The sequence below is a fragment of the Heloderma suspectum genome, chromosome 1 (genome assembly GCF_057233095.1).
Source record: "Heloderma suspectum isolate Gila_16-S chromosome 1, 16-S_ref, whole genome shotgun sequence".
NCBI lineage: Eukaryota > Metazoa > Chordata > Lepidosauria > Squamata > Helodermatidae > Heloderma > Heloderma suspectum.
In genome coordinates this window covers 409,506,374-409,520,025 of record NC_139458.1, presented here as the reverse complement: position 1 = coordinate 409,520,025, position 13,652 = coordinate 409,506,374, and the positions used below count along the sequence as shown (strand labels likewise).

The following is a 13,652-nucleotide window of genomic DNA, read 5'->3' as shown; positions in this document are numbered from 1 at the left end:
AGAAGTTAAAATATAGCATGATATATAAAAGAAGAATAATTTACTACATATGACAGAGTATAATAGAAGTGCTAAAATCTACAAGCAAGCATGTTCTTGCCTAGAGACTGATAGAGAAAACAAATTTCAGGATGAGATAAGTGATACAATTTGTTGTTGTTGTTCAGTCGTTCAGTCATGTCCGACTCTTCGTGACCCCATGGACCATAGCATGCCAGGCCTTCCTGTCCTCCGCTCTCTCCCGGAGCGTGCTCAAGTCCATATTCATTGCATCAGTGATGCTATCTAGCCATCTCATCCTCTGCCATCCCCTTCTCCTTTTGCCTTCAGTCTTTCCCAGCATCAGGGTCTTTTCCAGAGAGTTTTCTCTTCGCATTAGGTGGCCAAAATATTTCAGCTTCAGCTTCAGTATCTGTCCTTCCAATAAGCAGTCAGGGATGATGTCCTTTAGAATTGACTGATTTGTCCTCCTTGCAGTCCAGGGGACTCGTAAGAGTCTTCTCCAGCACCACAGTTCAAAAGCATCAATTCTTCGACGCTCAGCCTTCCTTATAGTCCAGCTCTCACAGCCATACATTACTACTGGGAAAACCATAGCTTTGATTAGACGGACCTTTGTCGGCAAGGTGATGTCTCTGCTTCTTACTATGCTGTCTAAGTTTGCCATAGCTTTCCTCCCAAAGAGCAAGCATCTTTTAATTTCATGGCTACAGTCACCGTCTGCGGCGATCTTGGAGCCCAAGAAAGTAAAATCTGTCACTGCTTCCATTTCTTCCCCTTCCATATGCCAGGGAGTGATGGGGCCAGATGCCATGATCTTAGTTTTTTTAATGTTGAGTTTCAAACCAGCTTTTGCACTCTCCTCTTTCACCCTCAACAAGAGGCTCTTGAGATCCTCTTCGCTTTCTGCCATTAGGGTGGTATCGTCTGCATATCTGAGGTTGTTGATAATTCTCCCAGCAATCTTAATTCCGACCTGTGATTCATCCAACCCCGCGTTTCTCATGATGTACTCTACATATAAGTTAAATAAGCAGGGCGACAATATGCAGCCTTGTCATACTCCTTTCCCAATTTTGAACCAATTGGTTGTTCCATGTCTGGTTCTTACTGTTGCTTCTTGACCCTCATACAGGTTTCTCAGGAGACAGGTAAGGTGGTCTGGTACCGCCATCTTTTTTCAGAATTTGCCACAGTTTGTTGTGATCCACACAAAGACTTTAGCGTAGTCAATGAAGCAGAAAGAGACGTTTTTCTGGAATTCTCTTGCTTTCTCCATGATCCAGCGAAAGTTGGCGATTTGATCTCTAGTTCCTCTGCCTCTTCGAAACCCAGCTTGTACTTCCGGTAGTACTTCACTCTCTAGGATGTCCGGCCCAAGTTCAGTGACCGCGCTATCGTGGCTATCAGGGAGATTAAGATCTTTCCTGTATAGTTCTTCTGTGTATTCTTTCCACCTCTTCTTAATCTCATCTGCTTCTGTTAGGTCCCTGCCTTCTTTGTCCTTTATCATGCCCGTCTTTGCATAAAACGTTCCCTTGAGATCTCCGATTTTCTTGAAGAGATCTCTAGTCTTTTCCATTCTGTTGTTTTCCTCGATTTCTTTGCATTGTTCATTTAAGAAGGCCTTTTTGTCTCTCCTTGCTATTCTCTGGAACTCTGCATTCAGCTGGATATATCTTCCCCTTTCTCCCTTGCTTTCGCTTCCCTTCTCTCGTCAGCTACTTGTAAAGCCTCATCAGACAGCCACTTGGCTTTCTTGCATTTCTTTTTCTTTGGGATGGATTTCGTTGCTGCCTCCTGAACAATGTTACGGACCTCCGTCCATAGTTCCTCAGGCACTCTGTCTATCAGGTCTAATCCTTAAATCTATTCCTCACTTCCACTGTATATTCATAAGGGATATGATTTAGGTCATATCTGAATGGTTTAGTGGTTTTCCCTACATTCTTCAATTTAAGCCGAAATTTTGCAAGAAGCAGCTCATGATCTGAGCCACAGTCAGCTCCAGGTCTTGTTTTTACTGACTGTATAGAGCTTCTCCATCTTTGGCTGCAAAGGACATAATCAATCTGATTTCAATATTGACCGTCTGGTGATGTCCATGTGTAGAGTCGCCTCTTGTGCTGTTGGAAAAGAGTGTTTGCTATGATCAGCGTGTTCTCTTGGCAAAACTCTATTAGCCTTTGTCCTGCTTCATTTTGTACACCAAGGCCATGCTTGCCTGTTATCCCGGTTTCTTGACTTCCTACTTTAGCATGCCAATCCCCTATGATGAAGAGGACATCTTTTTTTGGTGTTAGTTGTAGAAGGTGTTGTAGGTCTTCATAGAACCGATCAACCTCAGCTTCTTCGGCCTCAGTGGTTGGGGCATAGACTTGAATTACTGTGATGTTGAATGGTTTGCCTTGGATTCGTACTGAGATCATTCTATTGTTTTTAAGATTGTACCCCAGTACTGCTTTTCCCACCCGTTTGTTGACTATGAGTGCTACTCAATTTCTTCTAAGGGATTCTTGCCCACAGTAGAAGATATGATGGTCACCTGAATTAAATTCGCCCATGCTTGTCCATTTTAGTTCGCTGATTCCCAAGATGTCACTGAACTTGAGCCGGACATCCTAGAGAGTGAAGTCAAGTGGGCCTTAGGAAGCATTACTAACAACAAAGCTAGCGGAGATGACAGTATTCCAGCTGAGCTATTTAAAATCCTAAAAGATGATGCTGTTAAAGTGCTGCACTCAATATGCCAACAAATTTGGAACACTCAACAGCGGCCACAAGACTGGAAAAGGTCAGTTTACATTCCGATTCCAAAGAAGGGCAATGCCAAAGAGTGTTCAAACTACCGCACAATTGCGCTCATTTCACATGATGCTCAAAGTCCTACAAGCTAGGCTTCAGCAGCATGTGAACCGAGAACTACCGGAAGTACAAGCTGGGTTCCGAAGAGGCAGAGGAACTAGAGATCAAATCGCCAACGATAAAGATAAAGCTATGGCAAACCTAGACAGCATAGTAAGAAGCAGAGACATCACCTTGCTGACAAAGGTCTGTCTAATGAAAGCTATGGTTTTCCCAGTAGTAACGTATGGCTGTGAGAGCTGGACTATAAGGAAGGCTGAGCGCCGAAGAATTGATGCTTTCGAACTGTGGTGCTGGAGAAGCCTAGAGTCCAATGAAACCTAGAGTCCCCTGGAATGCAAGGAGGACAAATCAGTCAATCCTAAAGAAAATCATCCCTGACCGCTCATTGGAATGACAGATACTGAAGCTGAAGCTCAAATATTTTGGCCACCTAATGCGAAGAGAAAAGCCACTGGAAAAGACCCTGATGCTGGGAAAGACTGAAGGCAAAAGCAGAAGGGGGCGGCAGAGGATGAGATGGCTAGATAGCATCACTGGTGCAATGAATACGAACTTGAGCACACTCCGGGAGAGAGCGGAGGACAGGAAGGCCTGGCGTGCTATGGTCCATGGGGTCACGAAGAGTCGGACACGACTTAACGACTGAACAACAAATGCCACTTTTCAGGTCAAACCTCGCAGAGCGTTTAACAAAATAAAAAGAATATGAAGTTTACAGTAAATATATAAAAACAATATAAAACAGCATAAAAATAGCAGCAGAAGCAAAACAGAAGGCCAAATTAAAACAATATAACATTTAACATATTTAAAAGCCTAGCTAATGCCCAGTGATAGAACTTGTCTAATCCATCTTTAAAACCATCTAATCCAGTTCCCATCAACATGTGCTGTTCCAGTAAATTCCATGTTAATGATGCATTGTGTGAAAAAAGTATTTTTTTTTGTCAGCCCTGAATCTACTGCCAATCAATTTCACTGGATGACTCCAACTTCTAGTGTTATGAGGAAGAAAAATGTCTATCTACTTTCTACAAACTTGCATAATTTTATAAACTTCTATCAAGTGCACCATTAGTTTTCTTTAAAAACAACTAAAATAACCTCAAATGCTTTAGCCTTTCCTTGTTGAGAAACTGCTCCAACCCCCCTGACCATTTTGGTTGCCCTTTTCTGCACCTTTTCCACCTCTACAATATCCTTAATGAGATGGAGTGACCAAAGCTATATCATAGGCAGAATTCCAAATGCAGATGGACATAAGATGTTTATAAAAGTTGTGCTTCTATAAAATGTATTATTTATAAAACTAATATTAGACATCTAATAGTATTTATACAGAAGGTTAACAGTGCCCTGGTATTTGCCTTGATTATTCAGTTAAATAATTATTTGTGAGATTCTGTCTGAGGCTGCAGCTCTAAGAACCATTACTTGGAAGTTAGTCCCACTGTAATAAATGAAAGCATTTTCACACTCAGTGCTAAAAATCCTTCGAATTAGTGCTGCGCTGAATTTTTGTGAAGTTCAATTTGCAGTGTTGCCATTTTGGAGGGTGTGTGAATACCCCCATCTTCCACTTACTCCTTTTTTTTTTTTTTGCATATTCTCATCTGCTGTTCCTCTTACCATTCCCAACACATATGCCAGGACATACTTTCGACCTAGTTTTCTGTGCTGGATTGGGAGAAAATGATCTGCAGGTGGGGGAGCCAGTAGTGACTCCTTTGGCATGGACAGAGCATTATCTGATCAGTTTTGACCTTCAGGCCACCTGTAACCTCTGCAGCGGTGGGGGACCAAATCTGATGGTCCGTCCCCAGAGGCTGATGAATCCAGATGGATTTTTGAGGTCTCTTGGGGATTTTCCTGCAGGCTTAGATGGCGGTCCCACTGAGGTCCTGGTCACTGCTTGGAATGAGGAGATGACCCGGGCTATCAATATGATCCCAAACATCCTTGACCTAGTCGTAGAACCATGTCAGTTCCTTGGTATTCTGAGGAGCTGAGGGCAATGAAACCACTGTCGATGATTAGAGTGCAAATGGCAGAAGATTGGAACAAATACGATCGAACACAGGTAAGAATCCACTTGTGATCTTATTCTGTGGTGGTGATGGCGGTGAAGAAATCCTACTTCTCCGCCACCATTGCATCTGCTCAGTGTCATCCAGCAGAGCTCTTTTGTGTGGTTAAAGGCCTCTTGGGCATAGGCCTTGGAACAGAACAACTTGAACCCTCAAAGGCCTGCTGTGAACAATTGGCCAAACACTTTGCAGATAAAATCGCTCATATTCATGCTGACTTGGATGCCATTGTTTTGACAGAGTCTGATATGGATGGGGCTGGTGTGCCATCTAGTCATGTTATGGATACCTTTCAGCTTCTGCAACCTGAGGATGTGGACAAACTGCTTGGAAGACTGAGGCCTACTACTTGCCCTTTAGACCGTTGTCCATTCTGGCTTGTGAAATCTGCTGAAGCTGGGCTGGATATCTGGACCTCCGAGGTAGTAAATGCCTCCTCGAGGGATGGTGAGGTCCCTGCAGCTTTGAAAGAAACTGTGGTGAGGCCCTTGTTGAAGAAACCAAATGTAGAGCCTATGGTTTTGGATAACTATCGTCTTGTGTCAATTTTGCCATTCTTGGGCAAGGTGCTGCAGCTTGTGGTGGTCTCACAACTCCAACCTGTTTTGGATGAAACTGATTACCTAGATCCATTCCAATCAGGTTTCAGGCCTGGTTATGGGCTGGAAAAAGCCTTGGTCGCCCTGGTTGATGACTTACGCTGGGGAATGGATGGGGGGAGTGCTACCCTGTTGGTTCTTCTGGACCTCTCAGCGGCTTTTGATACCATCGACCATGGTATTTTTCTGGATTGGTTATCTGGATTGGGCTTGGGAGGCACAGTTTTAATGTGGTCCTTTCTGGAGGAGCACTCTCAGAAGGTGGTGCTGGGGGACTTCTGTTCCATCCCATGGCTGTTAGCTTTTGGGATGCTGCAAGGTTCTATCTTGTCCCCCATGTTTTTTAACATCTACATGAAACCGCTGGGGGAAGTCACCAGGAGGTTTGGGCTGAAATGTCATCAGTATGTGGACGACACTCAGCTCTACCTCTCGTTTCCATCTGAATATCTCAGGGAGGCTGTGGAACTCTTGAACCAGTGTCTGGAGGCTATTGTGGAATGGAAGAGGGTGAACAAGCTGAAACTTAATTCAGACAAGACGGAGCTTCTGTGGGTAGGGAAACCAACTACTTCAGGTGGAGGTTTACAACTGGTCTTCGATGGGGTTGCACTCCCCCTGAAAGACCAGGTACGCAGTCTGGGAGTCCTCCTGGACTCTGAGCTAACTGGGGAAGCCCAGGTGGCTGCGGTGTCCAGGAGTGTTTTTTACCAGCTTAGGCTGGTATGCCAGCTGAGCCCCTATGTGGAGAGGATGGACCTTGCCTCAGTTATCCACGCGCTAGTCACGTCTGGGCTGGACTACTGTAATGCACTATACGTGGGGCTGCCTTTGAAGACAGTTCAGAAACTTCAGCTGGTGCAGAATGTGGCTGCCCCAGTATTGGTGGGGGTGAGGAGATTTGATCACATAACACCTATACTGCATCAGCTGCACTGGTTACCAGTGTGTTTCCGAGCCCAATTTAAAGTGCTGTTTTTGACCTTTAAAGCCGTAAACCGGTTTGGGACCAAGTTGCTTGAAGGACTGCTTACATCCATATCAGCCTGCCCAGACTTTAAGATAAGAGAGAGAGGACCTTCTCTGCAGTGGTCCCACACCTTTGGAGCAAGCTGCCCTTGGAGGTCTGCCATGCTCCGTCATTGCAGACTTTTAAGAAGGCCTTGAAAATGTTTTATTTTATCTTGGCCTTCTCTTGATATGATTGTTGTTCTGTTTTTGCTATTGTTGTTGGTTTTATTGATGGGTTTTATTGTTGCTTTTATCACTATTTTATTGTGTTTATGTTTTATTGCTTTTAATATTTTAACTCTTTTTTATTTTATTGCTGTGAGCTGCCTTGGGATGGCTTCTGCCCTGAAAGGTGGCCAAGAAAATTTCTAACTAACTAACTAACTAACTAACTTTGGGGTGGGTGGGTGTACGGAAAAGAAGAGGGAATGCATCCCAATGCCCAGCCAACTGGGACAATAGTTCCTGCCTTGCAATGCTGCACTGACTGACATGACAAGAGTTTTGCCTTGATCTTTTACTCTGACTGAATCAGAGCAAAGGAACATCAACTTAGTTGCCTTGGCAAAGGGGATGTAAACCCTCCAATGCCCCTTTGTGAAAAGTTTTCACGCTATTGCAAAGGAGTATGCTTTATTGGGCAAAAATATTTGCAAAATGCTATCTTGTCCCCAGTATGTTCACCTCTATTTTGAATCTTTTCTCCGCTTGTTTATATTACATGCAGATTTTGTTAATACACAAATGTATGCACAGAATAAATTAAAAGTAGTGTTTTACTTAGCCAATTTACTAAGAATCCTAGGGAAAACCCTGTACTAATTTGTTGAGAAAGTTATAGCTGCATAATGTGTCCAATTCTAATTAACAAAATAGTCTTAAAACACCCTCTTTGCTTTTGTATAGACTAGACATAGCTCATAGATAGCATGTGGTAAAGTAATGGAAGACCTGAACATGCCTAACAAAACCAACAAAGATAAAAGGCTTGGTTATCTACAAATTGCTAGCATATTTGTACAGGCAATCTAGCTAAGGCCATGAAGGCATTACAAGCCAGGCATACCAAGAAGGGTTCATGCTGTTCAAAGTCAATGTTATCTTCTTTCTTTTAAATTCAGCTTCACCCGTGAAGTAAATCTGGAAAAACCCTAGCAGTTACTAACACATTACTCTAAGGATCCAAAGCTTCTGTCCATAGTAAATTTGTTATGTCACAAGATTATGGAATGGTCTCGGCTCCTACCTAGGGTTTTCTTCTCACAATGCATTTTCTACAAGGATAACACTTTCATGTATAATGAACACAACTATTCTGTATAATATGCCACAAGCCCCCATTTCCAATTAGGACTTTCTGATGTGTTCATGGGGTAAAATACAAGTATGTGTTCATTGCAAGGGCACAGTGAAACATTTCTGGAATTGCATGGCAAACAGCTTCACACAAATGCCTTGCCACATGGAGGAGTCTCCACACTGCTATTAACTTCTCTGAATTGGGCTTCATACAGTTGCTACCTGAGAGATTCTAAAGGCACATTTAGTCCCAGTAGAACCAAACAGACTTCATTGTGGAAAATCTCCAGCATGTCTTTTTAAAGAGCCTGGTTCCCTCAGCATCCATTCTCTGTCTCCCACATGCCCAAAGGACAAATATAAATGCCTGTTTACAACTTGCTACTTTATTCTGCCATTGTCAGGCTAGTCTCTCTTCTCCAACTTTCCCCTCCGTTCCCTTTCCCTTGTGTATCTAGTCTTGTTATTATCTAGTGTTGTGTATCTAGTTTCTTCAGAAATTAGGGCGTATTTTTTGACTGCTGTGAGCCACTTTCAGAGACAATACTTGTTTGAAAAGTGGGTTAAAATATAATACAAATTAAATAAAAAATAAATAAATGTGTATTAGTTTAACTTTAGAGCATTAGTATTTCTGCATTATGAACATACCTGCTGAAAAGCTTTTTCTGCCTGACGATCTGCATCAATAACTTGTTTTTCAAGTTGCTGCATCTGTATAGAGATATGTAAAAAAAACCAACAACATGAGATGCAAGCTTCCTTGGTAGCTACCAGTGAAAGTATTCATCATCACTATAAATATATAGTGCTTTTCCTAAGGGGTCAAAGAGTTTCACATAATTATCTCAATAATCCTTATAACAATCTTACGTATTGCAGATAGAGGTGGGTGAGGCTAAGAGTCACATAAGGCCACCCGGGGTGAGAAGCCAAATAATTGCTTCCACTGATGGACGGCTTCTGTCAGTGGAACAGACAGTGGCAAGATTTGCAGCAATTCTCCGTCCCCATTCCACTGATGGAAACCTTTCGTCAGCAGAGGAAACTAGCTTGAGGGTGTGCCTCTCCCTGTATTCACCTGTCCAAGTATTAATATCTGCCAAAGGCGCTCTCCTCTGCATCCCATCATTGGGAGCAGTATATTATGTGGAGATGTGAGAGGACCTTTTTTGCTGTGGTATCTTGGTTATGGAATGTCCTCCCCATAGATGCCCAGATGGTGCCGATGCTGGCTTCATTTGAGTGCCAATTCAAGACCTGGCTTTTCACCCACGTTTTTGGTTCTCAATGGCCATAGCTTGGTTTGACTTACTATTACTGCTTTCAAACTGGATTGTGAGATTTATGAGTTCATGCCAAATTGTTGTTATTGATTGTATCCCACCTGAGATATTTTGATATAGGGCGGGTTAGAAATATTTTAATATAAATATGTATTTCTCCCAGGCATTTGGATGATGAAGTTAATCAGGTCCTGGATTTGTCTTATTGCTGATTGTTTGAAATTGTTTTAGTTATATGCTGTCTCTGTGTGTGTTGTCTGTTTATATGTTTGTCTGTAAATGGTTTTACACTACGTATAGTGTATTTTTAAAGATTTTTAATCTTTGTAAATTGCCCAGAGAGCTTCAGCTATTGGGTGGTATAGAAATGTAATAAATGAAATAATAAATAGCTGGATTCCATTTAGAGAGTCCATGGCTGAGGGCTAAACTACATATGAGAGGGCTAAACTACATGACACTAAACATATCACTTGGAAGCATGTCAGTGTTTTCTTTTTGCAATTTAATAGTAAGAATGGTGTGTGTGTGTGCGCGCACGCGCGCGCACACACAATCATCAGGATCACAGTGTGTGGGAAGGGGATGTTTAACCCTTCCTTCCCTAATCATGATCTCGATAAAAATCACTCCCTAGAGCTGCTATTAGCCTTATTAGCCTTAAGAAAAAAAATTCCCATCACAACCAATGAAAGCTTTTTTCCTAAGGTTAAAAACAGGGCACAAGAGAGGCAATTTTCATCAGGATCACCGCTAAGTTTCCCCTCCCCACATGCTGCAGTTCTGATGAAAACTGCCCCTCTCACACATATTATTAAATTGCTTTTTTTTTAAAAACCCAACCATACCTGAAGTGCCTCCAAGCGATTCATTCAGTGTTATATGTAGCTTGGCCCTGAGACAAAATTTGAACCCTGGATTTTTTGGTTCATGAATTGTATTTCATGATGTATATTGTATCAGAATAGAGCAATCACCCAGATGTGCAATGTAAATTTAGGCTGCAATTCTAAACAAATTTACCTGGGAGTAAGTCCTACTGAACTCAATGGGACTTAATTCTGAAAAGATATGCATACAGTTGCACTGTTAAAGCTTCTAGCCATCAGTTGATATGCAAAAGAATGTAAGAACATAAAAAAGCCACACTGAATCAAACCAAAGGCCTATCTAGTTCAACATTCTGTTCAAAGAGTGGCCAGCCAGCTGCCTATGGGAAGCCTTAAAGTAGAAGATGAACACAAGAAACTCAATTTTGGCTATTTGCATTTTGAAACCTTAAGGAAAAGTATTAAGACAGGAGGCATTGCAGTTTATCCAACAACATCCAGACATTACCCTTCCCAAACAGTTTACCAATTCAGAGCGGGCCACAGGTTCATGTGTTCCTCGTCCCATCACACTAGAATTCTCCAAAGCACACTTAGCCACAGTTATGCACAGTGCCAAATTTCGTAATTAGTTGGCTTGTTGGTCGGAACTCATGCATGCGGTATGCTCACCCATGTAGAGATCTTGGATCGTTGTCTTACAAATTAGTTATTAATTTCAGAAAAGATTGCGAGCTTCAGAGCATCTACACTATAGCATTTCTGTACATGTGTTGAGTTGGTTGGTTTCTTTCAGGATGAAATGTGATCATAACACTTTAACACTATAGGAAAAGGGTGGCATTTGAACTGTTTCGCAAAGCCAATCCTGTTTGAAGGAACTGCCATCTAGGATGTATAGACCTCCATATATTGATCCATAGATGTCTTCTCCATATACCAACCAGTGACAGCAAGTAAACATTACCCAGAAAGACCACATGGAAACAACCAAGAAAGGGTATCTAACATGGTGATACATGATGTCATAAGACATAATACAGTTCCAAAGTACAGTTCCCAAGATGCAGTTTAATATTGTGTATGCACAAGAACACGTAAACACAGAACAGGATCTCAAGTTAAAGGGGAACTCTTGTCCGAGATTACACAAACGAATTGGTTACTTTCCCAGGAAATAATTAATTCATTTGGGATAAGTTTGCCTGTCACTAGGGATGTACGAAACTCCCTTACCTGATCCCAAAGCTTGATTCGTGGTGGGGGGGAGGCGCTCCGTCCCTCCCCCCGAAATTCTGACCGGGGGGGAGGTGCCCCGTTCCTCCGGCTGCAAATCCTTCTATCCTGCCGGGACGCAAATGGCGGCGGCCGTAGCCGCCGCCGTTTCCATCCCTGCAGTCAGCCGTGATAGGCTACGTAAATGTTTACGTAGCCTATCATGGCTGAGTGAAACCCCCCCCACGTGCTATTTGCGTTCCCCTTATTTTCGCTGTAGTCTACGTAAATGTTTACGTAGACTACACGTGCCAAAATAAGGAAGGCAAATGGCGGCGCCCATGGGCGCCGCCATTTGCGTACACGCGGTTTTGTTTTGTTTTCACTCAGCCGTGATAGGCTACGTAAACATTTACATAGCCTATCACGGTGTTTTTTAAAAATCTAGCCGTGATAGGCTACGTAAATCTTTACGTAGCCTATCACATTTGTTGTTGTTGTTGTTGTTTACCTTGGAAATGGCTGCGGAGGCAGCTGGTCGGAAGACCAGCCGCCGCCGCCGCCGCCAGGGACATTCGCACAAGGTAAGTCCCGTCCCGGGGGGGGCAGGGGGGGCAGACCTTTTCTCCACCAATTTCGGGGGGCCGAATGTGCTGGCATTCGGCCTCCCTGAGATTCGTGGAGAAATTCTCTGACATCCCTACCTGTCACTAGTTCAGCATTATATCTGATCATTAAGTGCAGTCCAAAATCCCATTTCAGAAACCAGCACAAAAATTAGCCATCCAGTCCAACTCCTCTGCTGTCAACAGCAACAAAAATCACTTAACTAAATGCATATCTGGGATTTAAAATTCAGAAAAGAATAACACCCAAAGCAGACTCAAGCTAAATGGCTGAATGGAGTGTGCACTCCAAAAATAGTTCTCAGCTAGTTAATAAAGTAAAGCCAAGATTAAATCATAGCTTCTTGTAAAGCTGACTGTGTCAAGAAAATATGTTAAGTAGTTTTACATGAGCTTGCAGTATGCTTAAGTTAGTCTGCTTTCTGGCAGCATCTAAATTTTGATCTTGTAAATTGGAAATGTACTTGAATACTCTCATTCTCATGCAAGCCTGCTGCTGTGAGAATAGGAGTGTACAACATGCTCAAATTGTGGGCCCTAAACTAGCAGCTGTTTTATTATGGATGGCTGTTTTGACATAAGAACTGACTAATGTTTCAGAGTCAGCTATCTTTTTGTTGATAATCTATCAGGACTCAAAAGGGATTACTGAGTGCTCAAAGAAGGATGTTCAAGTATATTACTACAGACTCTCCTTGACCACCACCACCCAGTGGAACAGGATGCCTTTAAAACTTAAACCGACCAGTCTTTAATAAATAAAAATAAAATAAAATAAAATAAAAACCACCAAAGGCTATTATTCCTCAAGTCATATCATTAACTCCCCATGCTGAGGAATTGTGAACCGCAGAGAGATTTTATGATATTCAGCGGTATAGAAATGTATAAATAAATAAATAATAAAATGCTGAGCTATCTGTAAGTGTTAACAATTTCCACCTATAGCCTGTCCAGTAGACAGAGATATAGTTCTGGTCAATAATTTCTGTCTATAGCTTCCAGATGGAGTCTTGCAACAATCTCTGCCCCCCTAAGCGTAAGTGCTTGTGGACCTTTCCTGAATACCTTTGTCTTTGCACCTTCTTATTTTAGGTTACCACCCTAGGAAACATAAAGGTTCTGTTTAGTTGCAGTTCAGTATGTTTAAGTAATTATATTAACCAATCAGTATGTGCATGCATGTACAGTACAGTACAGACACCTAGAGAGAGGACTTCACACATACATGTGTGGAGCTGTACATGTGGCAGCCTCCATGTGAGCCAGAGACCTGCACTATCAGGGTTCTAGTTTGCTTGAAGGCTTCCATGTGTAGAGCTGTGTGTGCAATGGCCCTTTCTCTGCAGATATTTATGCTGTACGTGCAGACACCTGGGACAGGGGCTACATAATGCACATGAAATCAGGCAGCTGAGCTACTTGCTGTGACCTGGCCTCACTCATGCACTGAGGGAAGCCCTATTAATAATGCCTGAATAGGGCTTAATTCTGAAGACAATTCTGCATTTTCTTTACCATTAGTAAGACCAGCTGTAGCTTCAAAATGTAGGATGTGGCACTGACTGGGTTTGCATGACATGCTGTGGCTCTTCGTGGCTTATTTAAGCCACAACGAGCCATGGTGCCTGAGGGTGCCATCTTGAATATTCAACCCCCAACTGGGTTGTCATGTTGTGTGAACCCAGCAAGTGAGATTAACCCTCACATAACCCATGGCCTGTTCTAGGGTTATGTGAATATTCAGGGTGATGCCCGTGGGTGCTGTGGCTCATTGTGTGATGCAAACAGCCCCACTGTATTTTCCTCAAGTGACAGGGGGAAGAGGAAA

At 42.6% G+C, this 13,652-nt stretch overlaps 1 protein-coding gene across 1 annotated transcript in view; it reads right to left on the bottom strand.

Moving 5' to 3' along the window:
- PLEKHH2 (pleckstrin homology, MyTH4 and FERM domain containing H2) overlaps positions 1-13,652 on the bottom strand; it is a 103,816-nt gene that overhangs the window by 62,913 nt on the left and 27,251 nt on the right. Inside the window, exon 3 of the mRNA XM_084828944.1 lies at positions 8,516-8,578. Coding sequence (XP_084685070.1) covers positions 8,516-8,578 — 63 coding nt within the window. The remainder of the gene's footprint in view (positions 1-8,515; positions 8,579-13,652) is intronic.